The sequence below is a fragment of the Antedon mediterranea genome, chromosome 3 (genome assembly GCF_964355755.1).
Source record: "Antedon mediterranea chromosome 3, ecAntMedi1.1, whole genome shotgun sequence".
Taxonomy (NCBI): Eukaryota; Metazoa; Echinodermata; class Crinoidea; order Comatulida; family Antedonidae; genus Antedon; species Antedon mediterranea.
Window position 1 is genome coordinate 34,155,744 of NC_092672.1, and position 23,051 is coordinate 34,178,794.

The following is a 23,051-nucleotide window of genomic DNA, read 5'->3' on the forward strand; positions in this document are numbered from 1 at the left end:
CATTTGTAGGCTATACTGTATGTTTTAAAAACCAAGTACCTATATTTTTTAATTTAAACTTTAAAAATATTTTAATAGCGTAACTCTTTATAGAGGGCAGTAATATCATAATATCATACCGCAATCAGATATCAGATAACATTATTGTATTAAAATCGGAGCGTGCACACACCACTTATAACATTCTGTTTCAATCGCCACTCAGATTCAGGTCAGACGTTCGTCGGAGTGATTCCACATCTAGTCTTCCATACTCATCAACAGATCAACCAAAAACTCAAGCATGCCATCTGCGGATAAATTTGTCGGTGTTTATGGACTCCATAAGAGTGAGAATTTTGATGAATACATGAAGGCACTTGGTAAGATGAGTTTTATTTTGATGTGTAGGCCTAAACATGAGATAAACTGTGTGTCTGGAACCTGTGAGCTAGTAGTGTTCTCCTGAAAGTCGTAGTATTGTCATGATATCAATGGTCACTCCTTAATATTTTTTAAAATTAGGCACAGCCTATAATATACGACCTTCATCTGTTCGGTAATATGAATTCTATTCAATGACATCTATGATTATAATTGGGAATTTATTTCTATAGGTTTAGTATATCATTTAAAACAAAAGAAGTTGGATGTTTTATTTAAACGGACCCCTAGAGAGAAATGACCTCTTAACAATATTATATGTAAAATGCAGTATTTTTGTATAGGCCTATGCCTACTCTTCTTTGAATCATGTTTTTGCGGATGATACTACCATTGTAGGTCTATGATGACAGTGATGAGTCTAATTATCGCAACCAAGTTAAACGAGTTGTAGACTGGTGTAACGAAAACAATCTGTTCTTGAATGTATCTAAGACTAAAGAAATGGTTGTTGATTTCCGTAAATCACTTAATGTCAAATATCCAATATTTATTAATGGTATATCAGTTGAGTTTGTAGAAGAATTTAAATTCTTGGGTATTTATATTTCAAATGATCTGAAGTGGCATATTAACACACGTAACATTATTAGAAAGGCCCAAAGAAGAATCTACTTCCTACGTAGACTTAAATCATTTGGTATAAACTCTGTAATAATGTCGTCCTTCTATAGGTCAGTTATAGAGAGTGTAATAACGTATTCTTTAACGGTATGGTTCGGTAGCGCTACCGAAAATGAAAAGCGTGACCTAAATAGAATAGTCAAGACCGCATCGCGTATAATTGGATCTACACAACTGCCTTTGGAGAACATATTTTCGGATCGTCTTCTGAAAAAGGCAGTGGCTATCAAAGATGATCATTTTCATCCGGCCTCTAGTATGTTCCAGTTGATGCGCAGCGGTCGGCGATTTCGTTCTATTAAGGCCAATAAGGCACGATTTACAAATAGTTTCTTTCCAGGATCTATTAGAGCCTTAAATATGATGTAGACTTTTTTTTGTAATGTTCTTGTTTTTTGAGTTCGTGTTGTGTCCGTTGGATATTGTGCTCCGCCAACAGAGCAAACAGAATTTCTATGTTTTTCCTAAAACAAATGATAATAAATGATACTTGACTTGACTTGACTTGACTAAAACGTGGCATTTAGTAATAGATTGTAACGCCAGAGGCGATTAAATGTTATTGAAGTTTAATTTAAAACAAATGTCAATCCATTTAGCCATGAACCTAATCTTGTTCAGCATGAAATAGATTAAACTTCCGAAAGATTCGAGACACGCGCCGCGCCTAAAATTGTTTTAAAAATCCAGCATTTGTGTCTATATAATGTTTCCTGTTTCTTTCGTTGTGCGCGTAAGAAAAATTTACACAGACGAGCGGTAGGCCTATACAATAAGCGGAAAACCGCGTAGCTTGTCCTGACGTAAAATATATCCTGAGCGGAAATCGCACGTCCGCTCCGCGTTGTGTGTAAATGTTCATAAATGAATAACATAGATTCTACCATTTTATTACCGTTAATAGATCGACCGTTTGTCTTAATGTGAAAAATAGAATTTCACCTCCTTGATCATTCATCCGTTTACTCACGCACCGTGCATTTCCTCGTATAGGCTATTAATTTACTCGTTCGTTCAAATTGTACCATGATGGAGATCTCACTGACTGTACATCTTTGGCCTAGATACTTGATCAATGACTTAACATTTCGTTTCAGGGGTTGGTATGATATTACGTAATCTTGGTAACACAGCAAAACCTACATTAACTGTAACTGCAAATGGGGACTCACTTAAGTTTTTCTCTCAGACGACACTCAAAAATACTACAATAGAATTTACTATTGGCAAAGAGGCTGAATCATCGACTATGGATGGACGAAAAATCAAGGTACAGTAGAAATCCTACTCCCAATTGAGGAGACACCGTGTGACCCAGGACAGTGCCCACTGGGAGATGTTTCCGCCCTTAAATTGCGGTTGGCCTATGTTAAACTTATATTGTCATTCGTTCAAGGATGGTAAAGTTTCCCCTTCTTGATAGGGGTCTTCCCTAGTCGAACGTCTCTCCAAACAATCAAACAAGCCTCCTTCTTCCACTTAATATTATCGACCACATTTAATGTCCCGGATGTGTATAATTTCACGCAATTACCCGGTAAAGTCGAAACCTAAGCTAATGCTAACGGCCGTGGTGCCCATCTCCATTTCCTTAGCGTTTGGGCCAGACTCCACTAAGTGTGTATGTTTGTGGGGGGTACGCCACTCCTCCCGCACAAACGAGTCTGATTTACCTTCCCAGTACTTTTCACATACCCATTTCTATCACCTGGGTGGGGAGGAACAATGTGGATAAAGAATCTTGCTCAAGGACTCAACACTGCAGTGACCGAGCCGGGGCTTGAACCGACAACCTCTTGATTGCAAGTCCAATGCTCTAACCACTGCGCCACAGTGCTCCAATTACCCGGTGAACACATATCTATCTATTTGACTAAACATTAATTGATCTAAATCCGTTCAGAGCTCAAGCTACACAAACATGTGAGGTTGTACTAATCTCTGCAGACAAGACAAGAACATACATGGGTTGTTTATTTTATCTACGATAATCGATATAATAATATCGTACGAGAATCGGGTGTAAATTGTGTCGTGTCATGTTCTTGATTAATTAAATCGTGATTGAAACCTGGACCAATTACACTCTAAAAGTGCAACATGGAGACGACCACCGTTTAAGAATAGGGAAAATCACAATATAATAAGTGAGAGAAAAATGTCCACATCCTGTACAGCTGAAATGCACATTTAGCAAAAATGATAACATATTTCTTGTTATGTTTTTTTTTATATTAAAGTCAACAGTCGTATGGGATGGTGAGAAATTAAAAGAAGTTCAAGTATCTGTAGATGGAAAAGGAAAGACGACAACGATTGAAAGAGAAATGAACGATGAAGGGGATTTGGTTATTGTAAGTTTGCATTCTGAACACTGTTAAATGCCTTAAGCTTGGTTCCCACTTACTAGGACGTACGCAAGGACATAGTAGACGCAACGCAAGCTAATTGACCAATGACAAGCGACAGTTCGAATCATCCATCGCTTGTGATTGGTCAAATCACTTGCGCTTGCGTCTTTGCGTTGCGTCCTAGGTGGGAACTAAGCTTAGGCCTACTGTCAATTCAATCATCACATGATCGTCACGTGACTGTTAAATATCCTTATAATTATGTCTATACGATACGTGCAATGTTGAGCAAATATAGCGAATTTCCATAATAATTTATGATTTAAAAAAATACATCCCTCCAGACAATTAAAGGTGTTTCCTTATTATATTTAACGGGCCTTTTAATGACATCACAAACAAAAAACGATATCCCTCACATATATAATAAAACATTTTCTCGTAATTTTTGTTTGTGATATTGGATTGGGACTTTATCTTTTGGGTATATGTTGTGCATTGCATGTTTAACGACAACGCCCACTGACCCATATTACATCGGTCCGATCATGTGACAATACGGGCCTTCACAACTAATCAAGATAAACCTTTACTGAACAACAGTTAACTGTCAATTTGATAATTATTCTAAATTTAACCTATGTTTCATAAGGTTCAAGTGTCGGTATAACTTGTTTTAATCAAACTCCCAGGGTCCTATTATCGAGATTACTTGATTATTCTCGTCTATCTCTTTCAGGTGTCTCTCATACAAGATTAATACGATGTCATAGTTGTGTTGATTGATAATTTTGATATTTTTATTTATTTTATTAGACATGTACAGTCGATAATATCGTCGGTGTACGAGTGTACAGGAAGAAGTAGATCATCACGTGACTATTCATGTTTGTTGCTTGACCAAATTATTTGTTTAATAAATGGAGAAATTTAACGCAAAATCTTCAGCTATGAAGTGCATGGAACGCTAAAGCGGGAAGAAACACAAATATGGACGCGCGCGTTCAAACACTGATAATAGTACACGTTTGTACGCGCGCGTAATCTTTATGTCTCTTCGACGGATCTTAATTGGTTGGAGCACTCATTAGTAATTATTATGTGGTTTATACCGTTAAGCGGAAATCTAACACTACTTTAAATGAGATGCTATATAGTAGGCCTATCGTTTAACAATCAAAATGATGTGCAAAAAAAACGGATTGAGGAAATGTTAAAAATAGCATAGTCATACACTATCAAGTGTTTGGTTTTAATAGTTTTCCTTTTGAGTATTGTTCTTCCAATATAATAGAGGCCTATTTCATTGAAATGAATCACACCCTTCCTTTTGAAACAATGCAAATGTCAAAGTTCATTTAATATTTTTACGAAATACTGTATGTACTAACATGCAGTATTGTGAAACCAAAGTGAAGTTAAAATAAGATTGTTATTCATGTTTTGCCAAAATGATTCAATAAATATATAATTCTTCTGCCAAGTACTTTGTGGCTTTCTTTTAATATCGTTTCTTTTTAATACCAGAGGTCTATAAGTTTTCCGAAACGTTGCTATATAATATATATATATAAGTAAAAGTTATTGTTTATTTACTAAGGGTGAAAAACATTGGCATGCATATGTTATGTTCCAAAACCGTGACTTGTTGTTTGTAGCGATTGTAACATTGTATGGCGTAAACGATTCGAAGGATTACGTTCAATTCGATTTTTCCAAAAAGTTCCAAACCTCCAACCGGTCTCGCCTGAGTCCACCAATACTAATTTAATCAGTCGTATAGTCGGTGACTCATCATATTGTAAATGTGACCGGCTATATCAATCAACAAGCAAATTTGAACTTGTTGGACTTTATGTTTGATGATATTGAACTAACGTTTACTCAAACCCTTACCCCTTGCCTTAAATTCGTGTACACTCCCCGTATTTTGTGGACAGTGTAATTTGAATGTTAACTGACTTTGTCGCCAGCAACGTCCTTTTTCTCTTCTCACGTGTACGCGATAATAAAGTTGTCATTATCTCGTAACGTCTATCAAGCGTAAAAACACTAACCGTACCTACTCGGCGTTTGGACGCAATATGTTCAACGTCTGTTACGTGTTTTTTTTTTTTTATATAGGTGCTGATAAGCGCTGGTTTCCATCGACTAATGTTCCTTTTGGTGGTTTATGTTGCGAAAGAGATGTTAAGCTGGTAAATGAGCATGGCTTAGCGCTCAGCCAGCGAAACTTCTGGTTAGTCATGCCGTTACGTTGGAAAATATCTCTGAAATTCACATGATTGTGTTTTTTGGTCTGGTGGTGTCTGTTCTGAGTTTTCTTCCCCGAACCTATGCTTGTTCGCTCACTGGTACGACTCATCAGAACTCGAACGGTGGCTAATTTTAGTTTTGATAAGTCCATTAATTCGTTTTCTTCCAGTTTCTGATAAACTGACGCAGAAACTGAGGAACTGAAAAAAGAATGAATAATAATGTTATTAATAAAAACCATGAAAATATTTTCATAAAAGAAAATTCTCACCTTCTCTCCGAATACGATGTAAATTACTTGGATGTGGTGGTGGTGACGATAACGGTGATGTCAAATATGGTAAAAAAAATCATTAAAACAATAGCTATGATGACAAATATTAAATAATAATGATGTTAATGATATAATTGAAGATGATAATGGGTATTATGACAAGGACAATAGCCGTGCCACGGCTAGGCCTACTATATAATAATGAAGTCAGATATTATTTACCTTACAGTCTCCTTATGTTGCACTGGTGGAACTCTGAGGGTAACATCCGGGGTAGGCGTGCGTAAACAAATCGAATCCCCAATCTTATTTTTTCTGTACTCTTTGATATAAGTACCGACGTCTGAATGATGAACAAACGGAAATGGACTCGAGTTTGAGGTAAAACCCGAAGTAACAGAGCTCGGGGTCTCGGAACTTCGTCGCAGCAGCCACATGTTTCTTTTCGGTAATTTCTGATGACGATCACCTGCGCGTACGCGTTGTTTACGCAATGTACTACACGTGATTAATCCGTCACAACACGTTCGTTGTTTTTGGCAATATTTGCAGTATTCGTCACACAAGTTCCAGCCAGAAAATATTTCTTCATTTCCAAGTTTTCTTAATTTGTGTTCCATCTAACAAATGGAAGAAATTTTAAAAATTCCAAAGTCATCCACTTGCATGTTCCCTTATTTTGCAAAAGTGATATCCTTATAAAGAAAAAAACAATTTGAGTCGTCATGCCATTATCCTTGCATATGTTTGTTTTGTATCTACGAAAAAACATGAAGAAGTTTCATTTATCCAGTGAAAGGTGTCATACCATTCTGGTAGATTCTAATGTTTAGAGCTGACTTGCATTCATCGTGCTCAGAAGTCTTCATACGGCTGCTGGATACAATCTTTACATGCTAGGTAACATTTCTTTGAAGTGTTAACGTAATCTTACGCGAGTAACAAGAATGTTGGAAACAGTTTCTCAATCCTATAGCGTTAAACCTCTAAGTTTCTTAATCCTATGGTGTTAAAACTCAAAGTTTCTCAATCCTATGGAGAGTTAAAACTCAAAGTTTCTTAATCATATGAAGTTAAACCTTCAAGTATCTCAATCCTGTGGGGTTAAAACTCCAGCTTTCCCAATCCTTTGGAGTTACAACTCCAAGTTTCTCAATCCTATGGAGTTAAAACTCCGAGATCCTCCACAAAAAACAAGATGAATGTATGACGTTCACATGCCAACTAAACTGACTTAGCTCGGTACCTTCATAATTAAGGTACATTACTTTAAGATACAAACGGCCGTGGGTAAATGTGCTTCAGAGTGTATCCTTTTTGGTATGTAAATTAGCTCTGTATTACTTCTTTTGTTCCAGAGGTGTTCACACCATTCACCTGATTGGTAGATCGCATTTAATCGATAATTGACCACTTCAAATCACCATTAGATAATGAACGTTGAATATAACAGTTGAGACGCTAAAAGGAATACGAAATACTATAGAAAACTACAGTAGGCAAGAAAAACAGATCGAACAAAGGGTGTAATGAAAGATTTATTATTAGAAGGGGATAAAGGATGTATTTTAAGTTCATTGCGACGATCCAAAAATCGATATAGACCCGTGTTTTTTTTCTTAACATCGCTCGTAAAAAGTTACGATGCATGAAAAACGGAAATCACTGTAAATAATACTGCTGTACTGTACAAACATGTTTCGACGAAAAGGTCAATCCGGTCCTTCTTAAATTAATAGTACTGTAGTATTAATTTTGTCTTATTGTGCAAAATTAAAAACACGTCTTATTTATTCACTGTACAATTAAATATTATGTAACATTACAATGGCATATTCAACAATATTATCTTTAGTAAAGATATATTGTCCCCCTCAACAATTTAGTTTTTTTTCTAAATATGCCATTTTAATGTCACATAATTTTTAATAATTATTTTTCATGATTTTGGGGGACAATACATCTTTAAAGAACTTTTACTTACAATATTACAGTATTATATATTACTGCATTTCCAAAACTTAAGGCGCCAAAGGGGTAGTGGGAAAAAAATATTGTCTATTTGTTCGTTTCATAAGAATGTGTGCCTAAATGTCCCAAACAAGTGTTTCTACTACTGTATATTGAAATATTTCTTGATTTGTTGATGAATTACAGCCCTATATATGAAGTATATTAACTTTTATATATTTCTTTGTTGATGTTAATTGTCTTTTGTATAGGGCCTAACCAAAATTAATTTTCTCCAAAGCGCTACGACCACAAGCCTCGAAACAAGGTGGAAATTACATCATTTCATATGTTATGCAAAAGAGATGGGTTTTCAGCAACTGTTTATAAAGTTTACAGTGGAGTTGGAATTCTTGAAATTCTACTGTAATTAAAGAGTAATGAAAAACACACAAAGGAAAAACAAACAACTTGATAAAATACTTTTAAAATGATTTATTTCAACACAATTCAAACAACAATGTTATACTGAGTTAAAATTCTTGAGTGACTGAATGTTAATAATTTATCATTTTTGTTTTTTATTTGTTGTTGCTTCGTTTTAATCAAACAGTCCGAAGCCCATATCGTCATCAGATTCTTCCGACTCCTCTTTCTTCTCTTCTTTCTTTTCTTCTGCAGCTGAAAAATGTAAATATATCATTTAATTTCAATAGCCACACCTCCATTAGGATATCCTTTATTTAGGGGACACTTTCCCATGAAACAAGAGGCAATATATATTTTAAGCCCTGTCTACACCATCACACTTTATGTGACAACAAAATGTGATTGTGCCCATATATGGACATGATGATGTTCTATCACTACCATATTTGAGCATATCACCACCATATTTGGGTACATCACACTTGTTTGATAGTGTAGACAGAGCTTTAAACACTACAGACAACCTCGAATTTAAGTGTTGGTATGTTTTACTGTATTCTCAGAATGTAATAGTCATCAGCCTTTAATTATCAGCGACCCTAACCTAGACTCATTAATTTGCAATTCAATTGGACAATGCCTAACCTTTGATCTTAAACATTATCGAAAATGCTTAATTTGCAAATAGGTTTTGAAAATAATCAAATCAAATAAATATCGAAACATTTAATCATGGCTTGCCTCTTATTATTTGGAGTCAGTTTTATACTATGTTATTCATTTCTTTTAATTTATTTAATGAAAACACAAAGCAACAGAGTCACCATAGCATGAAATGTCTGTAGCCCCAGAAGAAATTAACTACATAAAATTTAAAATACATTAAAAAAAACTATGCCTTCCCTGAGTGCACGTATTTTATCTCTGTATGCTCAGAAAAACTATAATTATCAAATCAACGTATTTCAGTCGAAAGATGGTGTTAAATAAATCATCATTACATACAGCTTTTTTAATGCAGCCAAAAACTAGATGATTAATGATATAATAACAAAAAAACAACTAGATGATTCAAACTGGTTTTCATTTGGGTGTTCCTAATCGAAACTTCCTTGATAAATTCTATGATTTTACAAAACTTACCAGCTTCTCCGCCGCCACCTCCAGCAGCAGCACCACCACCACCACCTGAGGCAGCACCTCCACCGGATGGCACTGAAGCTAACTTGCTCTGACCTGAATGCAAAATATTTATTGGGTTAGAAATAATAAATAGAATAGTAATATTAAAAGCTATCAATAGTATCAATAATACATACAAGGGGTCTAAAAAAAAGTTGTAGAGAAACAACAGTTTAACAGAGACAGGGAAACTAAACACCTCACAATATCTTCCTATTATGTCTTATCTCAGTGCTCTTATTTGTCTCTGTATGCTCAGAAAAATTATAATTATCAAATCAACGTATTTCAGTCGAAAGATGGTGTTAAATAAATCATCATTACATACAGATTTTTTTTAATGCTGCCAAAAACTAGATAATTAAACCAGTTGGTATTTTATTTAAAATAGTGTTCTCAATTGAATGGTGTTTGGAGGGCGTACTCAATTGGAGAGCGTTCTCAATTGGAGGATGTTCTCAATTTGAGAGCGTTCTCAATTGGAGGATGTTCTCAATTGGAGGATGTTCTCAATTGAACTGTTTCTTGGATCTCATGTTTGGTTTACAGTACATTTTGCTTATTTCATTACCTTCAGCAATGACTTCATTGATATCTTTTCCTTGGAGCTCTTCAATTACACGGTCCAGCTTATCTTCTTCAGCATCAATGCCAACACTGGCAAGGATCTTCTTGATGTCTTTAGCATTGGGGTTGTTGTTACCACCAAGAGTAGCTAACAAATAAGCGGCCACGTAACGCACTAAATTATAAACAGAATGATCAAATATTGAGCTCTTTCAAACTTTATGCAACAACAAAATGTCATGTGCATGTCATATCAATACTATTTTTTTTTATAGTGAAGACAGAGCTTAGGGTATAAAATATCAATAATTAGCAACAAAAATGGAGAAATATTCATACATTAAGAATTAGGATATCTGTTGTTTAGAAGAGGAACGCTCATGATATTTCATAATAGTATTACACTAACTAATGAATTCCATTAAATTAAGGTTTTATTTGTTTGAATTTAATTGAATTAATTTCTTTTAGGAAATAGATATGGTTGAAAATATCTTGACAATACAATGCAGAGTATTGTACAAACCACACCCGCACCACCAAAACCGCACCTACTTCTGCCAGGATGTAACATATTTAAAAATAATACTTTAAGAATGATATTCATGAGAATTAATTAATTAAACATTTCAAAAGGTTGAAAAACAGAGATATTTTTAACCAGCAGCCTACTTTATTTTGAAGGAAATTACAAGGCATACTGCAAAAACATATTCTCTTTACATTTCAAAGAATGTATTTTATACTAAAAAGCGTTAGAATCATTGTTCTGTACTTCTTTGGAATAAATTTTCTATAATTTAATTTACAACTTTTCAATGAAAGGTCAGAAATGAATTATAGTTGCATTGCATTTAAATAGTCTTAGAATCAAGATATATACATAAACTTTCTTGTTTCTGCCAACATTTATAATATAAAAGCTTTCACTGTTTCCGCATGTTCAGAATAATTAATAATGCATCAATTTTTTCAGTCGAAAGATGGTGTTAATTAATTCATCATATCATGCTGAAAAAAGTAAACAAAAATGTATTTATTCTTAGCAATAAAGCTCCATAAATCACATGCACCTTCACCATGAAAGGTCAGTCATGGCGAACGCAATGGACCATGTCCACATGCCACGATTTCCGCGAGGCTATCGACAAAAAGAGGGCTTCGAAAAAACTTGTTTATTTCTCGATTTATATTTATAATTTCTGTTAATTGTTTATATAAGATTATACCATAAACGTTCAAAATGAATGTAGTCGAACATAAAAGTTGACATATATTCAATAAACCTTACTTTTAAGTCTATTTTCGACACGAAACTGTGTGCACGCTGTGTAAGTTGATTTCAGTTTGTTGGGAAAGAATGATAACACGCATGCGCTCGACCGCCACCACTAAAAAAAGAGGGCGCAATATTAAAATATGAAAACATAAAACAACAACATTTTGGTGTACTGTAGGCCAGCCTAGTCCTAGCGTCCTAGCTGGACTTTGTAAACTTTTTAAAGCAATTTGATGATATGCGCATAATTCGTTAAAGCATGTACGTCATTGTTTACAATAATATTTTCATTATTAATTTACTTAATCTACAAGGCTAACTAGCAGGGTTGCTTTTATGTAAGTTAAGTAGTGACTGAGTAGGACCTGGCTGGTGGGCGTCCTACTTACTTGCACTACTACTACTAGCACCTAGGAACGGATGCTAGTCAAGTCGCCCCATCGCAAAGTCGCCCCATACAAAGTCGCCCCATACACAGTCGCCCCATCGCAAAGTCGCCCCAAAACAAAGTCGCCCTGACACAGTCGCCCCATTGCAAAGTCGCCCCATCGCAAAGTCGCCCCAACGCAAAGTCGCCCCATCGCAAAGTCGCCCCAACACAAAGTCGCCCCATCGCAAAGTCGCCCCAAACGTTAAAAAATAGTTTAAAAGTGCGTAAAATGTCGCAATGATACACAAAATAACACGGAACGTGTAGGCATAAAAGGGGAAGCCCCTCCATGTAGTCTCAGGTCACACGATCGGCACGCTCCCCAATCATCAGAGAGGAAGCCCCCAACTAATCACTCCGCGGTCGCACTAACGTGCTAGCTCTCACCAGAGGGAAACCCCCGTAATTACTCCGCCGTTGTCGCACTACAACGCACCATCTGAAGATGGGGAAACCCCGTCGGAGTTTTACGATGATATCAGTCGCGTTCGAAATCGGTGGCGTTTAATTTTGGTCGTGATAAAATGATGTTATACGATCTAGATTATTTTTACTTTGGTCGATGAATATTTATTATTATTAGGCCTATATTAATAATTGATTTTTGTTTTTATTTTACACTGAGGTCTATGATGAGAGAAAGATGTGTGCCTTAAAAATGACAATTTGTAAACATAGTTTAAGATTATAGTAAGCCTATTATTCAGCATAATGTCATTTAACAGTACATAAATTTAAATGTGAAATATTTTATAGGGAACGTAGGCTACGTCTGTGTCTTTTATTTTTTATATGCAACAAATTAGGTAAAACAATTTATTTATAAACATTCAGTTTACTATTATATACATAGTATTACAATGAACATTGATTATAAGCCTGGAAATGCAATCCCATCATTATATCCATTATAAAATTGCATCATATCGCCACTACGTGCATGTGTGTATTCGTCGTACGTCCGTGTACGTATTATTCCGTGCCTCTTCACTGTCATGTCTTGTTTATTAAAATTAAATAAACACCCGATATGAGGATATTTATTAGGCATGATAATTAGAATGTTCTATAACCAAAAGGGTTGAAAAGAATTTCTTCAGTAAAATGATCATTCTGCTGTTGAATAAAAAGCGACTCGCAATCTGAAACATTCTCTGAAACCAATCGGAGCTGCTCCTTCTGGTATCTGTTTCCTTCTCACAGCTGCTACGTCTTTCTGCTGCCCGTCGGGGATTCCCCTTTTTAAAAAACACGCACACGATATTCATACTGTACGATGGTTTTTCCATGGTCAAAATGTAGCGTTTTAATTTTACTAAAATACCTGCATGTGTAAAACGATCATATCGGCGAAGAAATCCCCTTTTTTTTATTTCTTCATTTTGAAAAGTCATAATTAAAATTAAATAACTATAGACACATAACTTGTCAATAAATGCAAAATGATCAGTAAGTAGCCTATATAACATTTATTGTCTTACAACGCTGTTATTGTTTTAACTACTGTAAATATACGAAGGCCTACTATTTATACACGCGTATGTTGAAGAAAGATTCGTAATTGTGGCTCTATTAACTAATTTTAAAATCATATTAAATTAACATTTTCGAAACTATAAATCAGGGATAATCTTTTCGAAATCTTTTTAGAACTTTCAAACAAGGGACTATTTTTTAATGATTTTTAAAAAGCACATCACTCCATTATAACCTGTAAAATAAAAATTAAAACACAAATTATGTATATAAATAGGGTAAACATTATAATGTATACGACATTTAGCGCGACCAAAGTAACAACGCAATCGATATCAAACGCAACCGCTATATGATTAAAACAGCGTACTACTAGCGGCGGCACTTCCGAAATAAAACCGTGGGCGACTTTGCGATGGGGCGACTTTGCGTTGGGGCGACTTTGCGATGGGGCGACTTTGCGTTGGGGCGACTTTGCGATGGGGCGACTTTGTAATGGGGCGACTGTGCCGGGGCGACTTTGTTTTGGGGCGACTTTGCGATGGGGCGACTTTGTATTGGGCGACTTTGTATGGGGCGACTTTGCGATGGGGCGACTTGACTGGATCCCCTAGGAACGTATCTATTCTAGCCACCTATATTATAGTATTATATATACAATATATCTAGGCCCAGCTAGACTAGAGGGCCAATAGGTAGGCTGGAAAACCAGCAGTGTTAGCTGCATTGTCATTGCGATATACTGTACAGTGTAGCCTAATAAAAATTGGTCCGGCATAGCGCCGCTATACAATCTTTTTGGTCAAACTTATGTTTACTTTGAAAATGTACATTCATGAGCTTTGTAAATTAGTACTTGACTGTTGCCGGTTCTCTACTAGCACCCCACGGTACTCTAAATTGCTCATATATTATGAATTTATTGAATTACTTTCAGCATTGATTTACCAACAACTTCAAGAAACATGTCCAAGTTGGAAAAGCTTAAAGACCTTGGGATAGTTCCATTCAAATCGGGACCTTTAGATTCCTACAGGTCAACGGCAAGATTTGATTGGATAAAAATGAAGATAACTATGGAAGGTGAAGATAAAATAAGATATATGGTATGTAAATATCTGTCTACACTAATAAACTTTATGTGACAAAAAATTTGATGTGCCCATATATAGACATGATAATCTCATATCACTACCATATTTGGGCATATCACTACCATATTTGGGCATTTTTTTTTAGTTTGACAGACCTTAACAACTAGTTGCATACTTTATGTTCCAATTTTCTGTTTGATTTAATTCAATATTTATTTTCTAAATTGCTATTTTTATAGAATAAAATATGGAAAACTTTAGAGCTTGACCCGGAGTTTCAACACCCTCATCGCGAGTTGACAATCAAGGAAAAACGTGAGAGAACGTTTAAGCAGATGAAACGCTTAATAGAATATGACCCCTTGCCAATCGATGTCGTCATGGAAAATCCTGTAGTGACCAACTGGTTCGTAGATGCAGTGGGAAGTTATGATTGGTCAGTATCTGTAAAGTTCAACTTAAATAGAAATGTGAGATATTTGATTTATACTTATAGTTTATGAATTGTTAACAAACACAGTATAATGAACACCCATACCTTGATCCATACTGTTATACCCCTTTCACACCAAAAGCAAAACTCCGGAGACACTCCGAAGTTGTTTTGGTGTGAAAGGTAAAATCAAGCAACTCCGGAGTATAAAACTGCAGGGTTGAACAGCTGAACATTCTCCGGAGAGCGAACTGCGAGGACACCCCGATGTTTTGGTGTATGCTATATTTGTTTTTATAGTGTTTTCTTTGTTATTATGACGAGCAATGAATTTCCTTTTTGAGGATCAATAAAAGTTATCTTATCTTATCTTATCTTATCGTAAAAGGTACGTTTTGAATGGTCTTAAACCCCGGGGTGTCTCCTTTATTATCTATTATTTCTAGAAAATGTAACTGTATTTTGTTTTTATTTGAGAAATAAATTTATTGATTGATTGATTGATAGATCACTCCGGAGTTTTGGTGTGAAAGGGGTATTATTGTTCATTTAGTATTAGTATAACATATAATAATATGGGGTTGCTTATCACATGCTATGGAACTCCGAAATATATTGGATGCCTTTTATTTTAAAATCTCAGCTCTCTCTAATCTACATTACATGTGCTCCATCCATGATGTCGCCTTTTCTCTATACTGCTCTCTATCAGTTGTTATGTCTCTGAATGGGAGACATTATTGGAGGTACATGCGTTATTTGTATGTGGCAATAATTACATTTTATACTACAGGTTTTTGGTCAGTCTTTGATGTCTTTAGGCTCCAGGCGTCATTTACCTTTTGCAGAGAAGTGTGAAATACTTGAAGTAAGTCTTTTGAAAGTTCTTTTGGATCAAAATTATTACAAAGTATACTGTAGAAAGTCTTTTGAAAGTTCTTTTGGATCTGGATTTGGATTTCTGTAGAAATGTTTAAATTATGGATTGCACTCATACTAGTATAATTGCATTGTTTTCACATGACAGCACCCTGAACTGTGATGCTTGATCAGGTGACCCCTTGCAACTCAAGTCTGGGTGCAGGCAAACAAATGTGCAAAAATCCCATTTTCATTTTAGGTATTTGACAATTAGTAGACAGTTAGATGGTTTTTTACCAAACTCTGAGTCTGACGTACAAAGCTATACCAATTAATCAAAAAAATGTTCCTACCCAATTCCCTTACCTAATCTCTGTCTACACTATCCATATAATTATAAGCAAATCGTATTTTTTGTCAAATAAAGTTTGAAATTTAGATACTTTGATTGTTCAGAATTAAAAAAACATATTTTGTTATCAGATTGCAGGTTGTTTTGCATTGACAGAGCTCTCACATGGAACCAATACTAGAGCTATGAGGACCACAGCCACCTATGATTCCACAACACAGGTAGAATAGCTACTGTACTAACAATCTTTGAAAATTGTTTAGAATACTTTTCGAGTTTAATGAATTTTGAATCAAGAGGAGCTTTAGTAATGTTTTAGACAGTCAATTCTCTGAAAACTGCACCTTTTGCAAATTCTTGATTTGAGAGAGTTTCCAGTGTTCATGGAATCTGTTTTTCTGTAATTATTTTTTATTTTTAAAAAACCAATGTAAAACAATTGTAACACAAATATAACAAATAGCGTACATATAAATAAAAACACAACATATTCCATATATTATATAACCATACTCTTTTATTGTTTAATTTACACAGGAATTTGTTATAAACACTCCAGATTTTGAAGCCACTAAGTGCTGGGTGGGTGTCCTCGGAAAAACCGCAACCCATGCCATTGTCTATGCACAGCTGTACACAGAGGATGGAAAATGCCATGGTCTACACTCGTTTGTTGTGCCTATTCGAGATCCTAACACGCTCAGAGCGATTCCTGGTGTTGTAGTTGGCGATATGGGAAAGAAACTTGGACAGAATGGTTTAGATAATGGATTTGTGTCTTTCAATAATCTTCGGATTCCACGGGAATATCTGTTGAATCGTAATGGTGATGTTTCTCCTGATGGAAAATACTTATCCCCATTTAAGGTAAATAGGAAATAACAATGTAATCTTTATTTATTTATACTGGGTGACCTCTTCAGTCAAAGACTGGTCTCCCAGAGGGACCAGTTATGATCAGTGGATGTGATGTACCAGTACACCGGGGTAACCCCCTACTCGTCTCAATAGATGTATTACAGTAGAACCTTCATTTTACGTACGGTACGGGAACGAAAGGCGTATGTAAAACACAGGATTCGTAAAATCAAGGTTGACCTTACATTGACCCCAAATACGTAGAGATCGTCCTTATCCGAGAAGACTCGTTCTACCACCAGAACCATGGAGTGAGTGAGCCTCGAACCCTTGCCGATGTTTGTTATTATGGCTACGTAATTACGGTTTCACTGTCTTAACCGCTCCGCCACTCACTCACAAGTATCGTTTTTTGGTCCATCAAATGCAAAAAAAAAGAAATAAGTACAATGAAATACTACAGTACTCATAACTATGTTTTGCAAGTTGATGTTGAAAATATATATAAAATGCAATCTGTCTCTTTTCAGGACCCCAACAAGCGATTTGGCGCATCATTAGGAGCTTTGTCAAGTGGTCGTGTTGGGATTACATCCATGGCCGTCACAAATCTGAAATCGGCACTAGCTATAGCTGTACGATACTCGGCTGTACGTAAACAATTTGGACCAACGCCGAACAAAGAGTTACCGGTCATTGAATACCAGATGCAGGTAAACACACAAGGTTATCTCTGAATTATTTGTGATAGCAAATGTAGAATTTAGGAAGGATCAAAGCTAGTGGTTAGAAGTATTAAAAGCATAGTCAGATCTCTGTGTGTATTATTAAGCCTTGTCTAAACTTGATATGTTTAATAAATGTACATCTCCAATAGGTGTCTGGTTGTATTGTTATGTATATTATACAGTATTAATGTATTGGATAAAAATGTTGGAATGGTACTGTATACAGTAAAATTTAGTGTGGAAAAGAAGGCATAGAGGATTGTCAGATGGACGTCAGTGAATGAATGTACCATAATTCTGTCTCATCATCTCATCATACATGTAAAGCTATGATGTCTACACTATCAACAATTATGTGACCAAACAATGTGATGTGCCTATATATGGAAATGATGATGTCATATTATTACCATATTTGGGCACATCACACTTTTTTTGTCAAACTAGTTTGATAGTGTAGACAGAGCTTGACACTTACAGTGTGAAGCTGGTGCTTGATTTTAGGTACAATTTAAATGTTTATATTCTGAAATAAATATGAGAAACATGTGTACATGTGCATTAGTACTTATAGTCAGGCCTGCTTATAGTGTAGGAAATTTATTTCCAAGTTTTATAAATATTTATTTATATTTTATTATAGTTTAATAATGTGCAATTATTTAACACATTTTTTAGTTTTGAGTTTGAAGTCTGATCTAAAAAAATTTTTTTTTTAAATTATATTTCAGCAATGGCGTCTTATTCCATATATTGCTGCTCTTTATGCTTTAAGTACAATGTCCACCATGTTGATGAAGGAATTTATTGATTTTGCTCTCAATCTAGTCATGGGTGTGAAAAATGCTAAACAAGTAAGTTTCAGTTTGAAAGAAGAACATTATAACAAATCCTAAATCAACATCATTTGTGGCCTAATAGTAATACTGGAAGTCTCCTGACTGTGAGTCAGCATAACACAATACTAGCTTTCAACAAATGTTTTTGAAAGTCCACAGCGCTCTTTATGAAATAGCGCTATATAAATGTATATATTACTAGAGTTCTCTATAACAACAGCAACTGCATTTTGTAGTTTAAAAAATGTGTTCATTTACTGTATAGCATAAATTGATGATAATTTTCTTTCTAGGCTGATTTAGGGAAGGAGATCCATGCAATATCGAGTGCATCTAAACCCCTGGCTGGCTGGACAGCACGTGATGCAATACAAGAGTGTAGAGAGGCCTGCGGAGGCCATGGATATCTGGCTGGTATTTACATTCTTTGTTATATTTATTTAAAGATTATACATGTACTTTATTACCATTATTTTATGTGACGACAAAAAGGGAATTACTATATGTAGTACTGTAGGAATACTCTATTAGTCCAGTTCCCTATGTCGAAAAAGTGCCTTTGTGTGTAAATCATGGGGAAAGTGTAAACATTGTGTGTTCTTGTTATATTATGACAATACTGTAATGTACACAAAAAATTAATGAATTCATTGTTATTACAACAGTGCAAAAATAATGCAAATCCATTTTTAATAAAGAAAATTAAAAGTAAAAAAAACTCAAATTTTTTGTTTTATCGTACTTAAAATTACGTATATCGTTTGACACAGTAAACCGATTTGGTGAGCTGAGAGATGACAATGATCCGAATTGTACGTACGAGGGTGACAACAATGTACTTCTACAGCAAACTAGCAATGCCTTGTTGGGGATGACAAAAGCGGTTCAAACCGGTAAGAACTAGCTAATAGCAGATTCTTGCTCAAATAAACCAGTTCAAACCAGTAAAGAAATAGTATTATAGTTATTTTATTTTGGTTTAGGTGAAGTTGTGCAAACACCCTTAAAGTCAATGGATTTTTTGAATGATATGAATTCCATAATAAAACAGAAATTCACTGCAACAACGGAACAACAGATGCTAGATCCAGCAAGTAAGAATAATATTTTATTTAAGTTGTATTTTGCGAAATAAATCATTTTCCTTATTTGTTCATTCATTGGCTCATATGATTGTATTGATTTATAATATATGTCCTGTGTTATCTATACTATACTGATTCCTCTATATTGAATCAAATAATTATTTGTTTAGTTTCATTGGCTGCTTATAAGTGGCTGGTTGTCTACCTGTGTAAAGAAAGTTCACAGAAGCTACTAAGAGAGAAAAGACAAGGACAGGACAGTTTCACAGCTCGTAGCAACAGCCAAGTATATTACTGCCGCTCACTATCTATAGCATACATTGAGGTACTTATATATCATATAGTTCTTCATCTTCATCACCGTAAAGCTCTATCTACACTATCAAACTTTATGTGATGTGCCCATATATGGACATAATGATGTCATATCATATTTAAGCATACACTTCACACTTTTTTTGTCAAACTAGTTTGATAGTGTAGACAGAGCTTAAGTTCCACAATCAACATAAATTATTATTACAGAACTAGGAGGCCTACCAAAAGGCCTACTTTTAAATGGTGGCGGTATGTGACAGTGCCTGTGTGAACTAGTACACCAGGGTAACCCCCTACTCGTCTCAAAAGATATACAGGGGTACTACCTTCTGTGCACATGAGCATACTGGACCTACGGTTTATAGTCCATATCCGAGAAGACTTTTTCTACCACCAGAACCATGGAGTGAGTAAGGCTTGAACCCTTGCCGATATTATGGCTACGTATTACGGTTATACTACAGGTATATCCCTCGCTACAGTTGATGCTTTTTATCTATTGTAATATTGTCTTTAGAATTATAGATGTGGGACTATTGATCAATATAAACACAACCAACATGCCATTTTTTTTTCCACAGCATATGACTCTGCAAGTCTTTCATGATTTCTGTTGCAATCCTTCACTTCCAAAAGACATCTCAACAACCTTAAGAAAACTGTGTGCTTTGTATGGTTTGTGGTCACTGCAGAAACACATGGCTACATTTTACCAAGGTATGTATGTGTTTATTTGTTTGATTTTTACTCATTTACATTTATAAACTTCATATAAAGTAATATGTGGTGTATTTAGATTGAGGATTGAACTTGCGAATTATAGTAATATTATGAAATACTGATACAGTATTGGGGTCAGATGTCAGATATTGTAGGCTGGCCATTCCCTTCTTTGAAACAGTTGGTAGAATGAGTATCCATGTAAAGGGAGTGTGGCACAGTGTGTTGGACCTTAGGCTACTGATAGTAAAATCGTGGGTTCGAATCCAATGCTCTTCGCATTGCTTGTATTCTTGGTCAAGACTTTACTTACGTTTGCCTCTCTCCACCCAGGTGTATAAATGGGCACCTGGTAAGGTCAAGACACAACTTTGCACTGATTACTAGCTGCATAATTAATATTAAAGTGTGTTTGATCAAGAAATGACCGAGTAATAATATGTACAGCTCTTAGAGGTTTCAAAACATTAGGGGCTTATAAATCCAGGATATTATTATTATTATTATTATATCACTGGCAGCAGACAAACCTTTTACATCATTCTAGGTGGTTACTTCAGTGGTGGTGAACCAGCCAACCTGGTACAAACCACCATTCTGTCCCTATGCTCTGATCTCAAGCAAGATGCCGTAGCTTTAGTTGATGTCTTTGCACCGCCAGATTTTATTCTCAATTCACCTATTGGAGCTTCTGATGGACAGGTATGCTTTTATTTACTATAGTAAAACCCTTCCCTCATATTACAGAGGAAATCCCCAGAGACCACTTTTCACTCTTTTTAGAACAATATGTGTATTTCAGTCTACTGTCCCAATACCAGACACCCATGGGATGGGCTAATATTTCTGGTATTTGCCGGTAAAAATTAATTTAGAATCTTTAGACATCAAGAGAAGTAGGTTATGAAAGAGAGTTTGCAGAAAGTCTGGTATTGGGAGAGTTGACTCAGTATTATAAATCAAATTTTATAAAATATAATTTACAAAATTGTATAAACTTCTGATGAAATGTTTTCATCTATTATTTAATACACAGCTGTATAAGAACCTTTACGGAGCTCTAATACAAGAAGAAGGTGCATTGGAAAGGCCGTCATGGTGGAAAGAGTTTGTGCAGAAACCTGTTAAAGGCTCACGACAGCTAGCTAAGTTGTAAGCTAACCTTGATATTTTGAATCCCACCATTGTATAGCTCGGTCCACACTATCAAACAACAAATGTGATGTGCCCATATATGAACATGATGACATCATATCACTACCATATTCGAGCACATCACACATTTTCTCAGGGTTGTAGCCACAATTACGGTTGGTAAGATTTCAACCTGACCACTTTTTCACAGAGGCCTTTGACAACACTGTGGCTTGAACAGAGATTGTTCACTTTTCTTGCGCAAACCAGACCACTTTATGTAACTTCCAAATATGGAAAGAATTAATGTTAAATAGAATTAAAAACATATAAGGATGAGAAGAAGAAATTTATTACAGGTTGGTATCGGATGAATCAGAAGTACATTGTGTTATTTACCTTGGTTAATTTATACCTAGTTAGTTTGTACTGAGTCAGACCTAGGTGATGATTGGTATATTTAGACCATTGGTTAGAATTGCTTATCAGGTTCAATGCCTGTCATGTGACCAAATTGGATTTATTCTATCAGACAATACCTAATGTAAAAATGTTTTTAAATGTTATTGCATGGTTGTTGAAATTGCAATGTCATATCATCTATACACAGAGAGTTTTGGATTTGCAACAACCTAGCAGGGCCGTAGCCACCAGTACGGTTGGTAAGATTTCAACCTGACCACTTTTTCTTTGACAACCCAGTGGCTTGAACAGAGATTTTTCCCTTTTCGTTCGAAAACCGAACCACTTTATTTCTTGTGGCTACATCACTGTTTTGTCAAACTAAACTGATAGTGTAGCCAGAGCATAATGAACAGACAGACAATTTTTACTGAGGTGGATTGCTATAAAACAGTCTTAACTGATGGTCTTAACTCCCCGATTAAAGCCGGCTTTATCAGATAGACGGTCTTATTAAAGCCACTCCTGATAGACCATTGCTATAAACCAGTATTAGATAAGACCGCGTAAAGTAACAAATTGAGGGCGTACTTTGCGCGTAGAATACCAAATAAGGTAATGTTCGTCACGCTTGTTCAATTCACAATCATAACAGTACGTACATTTCTACGCGAGAAAATCCATTCTAGGCCTATATAACAATAAAATCACCGTTATTATTTGATTTAACACTTAAAACTCGTTCAATTGGTTGTCTTTGACGATAAATAATACGTAAAAGCAACAAAAAGAGAGGTTTAAGACTGTTTTAAGACTCCTTCGAGTAGGCTTTAATTTTAAAGACCGTTTACAGGTTAGACCGCGGTATAGCAATGGTCTATAATATAAGACTACTTGCTACGTCACAAATTATAGCCGGCTAAGCGCTAAGACCGGTTATAGACCGCTTATAGCAATCCGCCCCTGAAAATAAAATGATGTTATTA

At 35.4% G+C, this 23,051-nt stretch overlaps 3 protein-coding genes and 1 non-coding gene across 4 annotated transcripts; 2 read left to right on the plus strand and 2 right to left on the minus strand.

The window, feature by feature from the left end:
- The first annotated feature begins 136 nt into the window (after positions 1-136).
- On the plus strand, positions 137-4,884 carry LOC140045313 (myelin P2 protein-like). Its single transcript, XM_072090161.1, has 4 exons — positions 137-362; positions 2,145-2,317; positions 3,288-3,401; positions 4,215-4,884. Exons 1-4 carry the CDS (start codon positions 284-286, stop codon positions 4,263-4,265), a joined length of 417 nt encoding a protein of 138 aa, XP_071946262.1. The 5' UTR covers positions 137-283; the 3' UTR covers positions 4,266-4,884.
- A 3,469-nt stretch (positions 4,885-8,353) lies between these two features.
- LOC140045316 (uncharacterized) lies at positions 8,354-12,051 on the minus strand. Its single transcript, XM_072090169.1, has 5 exons — positions 12,010-12,051; positions 11,348-11,447; positions 10,061-10,231; positions 9,451-9,543; positions 8,354-8,559 (listed from the first exon to the last, which is right to left on the minus strand). Exons 1-5 carry the CDS (start codon positions 12,034-12,036, stop codon positions 8,480-8,482), a joined length of 471 nt encoding a protein of 156 aa, XP_071946270.1. The 5' UTR covers positions 12,037-12,051; the 3' UTR covers positions 8,354-8,479.
- LOC140045722 (small nucleolar RNA Me28S-Am982) lies at positions 10,996-11,066 on the minus strand. Its single transcript, XR_011844717.1, has one exon. It is a non-coding gene; the product is annotated as a small nucleolar RNA Me28S-Am982 (small nucleolar RNA).
- Positions 11,531-22,499, plus strand: LOC140045314 (peroxisomal acyl-coenzyme A oxidase 3-like). The gene is made up of 16 exons (XM_072090162.1): positions 11,531-11,596; positions 14,179-14,347; positions 14,575-14,805; positions 15,562-15,636; positions 16,113-16,202; positions 16,519-16,848; positions 17,370-17,552; positions 18,299-18,421; positions 18,700-18,820; positions 19,177-19,299; positions 19,390-19,500; positions 19,662-19,816; positions 20,391-20,526; positions 21,077-21,231; positions 21,566-21,681; positions 22,274-22,499. The coding sequence occupies exons 2-16, from the start codon at positions 14,207-14,209 to the stop codon at positions 22,308-22,310; spliced, it is 2,127 nt and encodes a 708-aa protein (XP_071946263.1). The 5' UTR covers positions 11,531-11,596; positions 14,179-14,206; the 3' UTR covers positions 22,311-22,499.
- The last annotated feature ends 552 nt before the right edge of the window (positions 22,500-23,051 follow it).

Bases quoted from the DNA above. Each gene is read 5' to 3' on its own strand.
- LOC140045313 (XM_072090161.1), top strand. From the start codon at position 284: ATGCCATCTGCGGATAAATTTGTCGGTGTTTATGGACTCCATAAGAGT. The intron at 363-2,144 runs GTAAGATGAGTT...ATTTCGTTTCAG, and splicing joins TGAATACATGAAGGCACTTG to GGGTTGGTATGATATTACGT. The intron at 2,318-3,287 runs GTACAGTAGAAA...TTTATATTAAAG, and splicing joins TGGATGGACGAAAAATCAAG to TCAACAGTCGTATGGGATGG.
- LOC140045316 (XM_072090169.1), bottom strand. From the start codon at position 12,036: ATGCCTACACGTTCCGTGTTATTTTGT. The intron at 11,448-12,009 runs GTATCATTGCGA...CTCTTTTTTTAG, and splicing joins CACGTTCCGTGTTATTTTGT to TGGTGGCGGTCGAGCGCATG. The intron at 9,544-10,060 runs GTAATGAAATAA...TTTTGCATTCAG, and splicing joins CAATGAAGTCATTGCTGAAG to GTCAGAGCAAGTTAGCTTCA.
- LOC140045314 (XM_072090162.1), top strand. From the start codon at position 14,207: ATGTCCAAGTTGGAAAAGCTTAAAGACCTTGGGATAGTTCCATTCAAA. The intron at 16,849-17,369 runs GTAAATAGGAAA...GTCTCTTTTCAG, and splicing joins AATACTTATCCCCATTTAAG to GACCCCAACAAGCGATTTGG. The intron at 21,232-21,565 runs GTATGCTTTTAT...TTTAATACACAG, and splicing joins TTGGAGCTTCTGATGGACAG to CTGTATAAGAACCTTTACGG.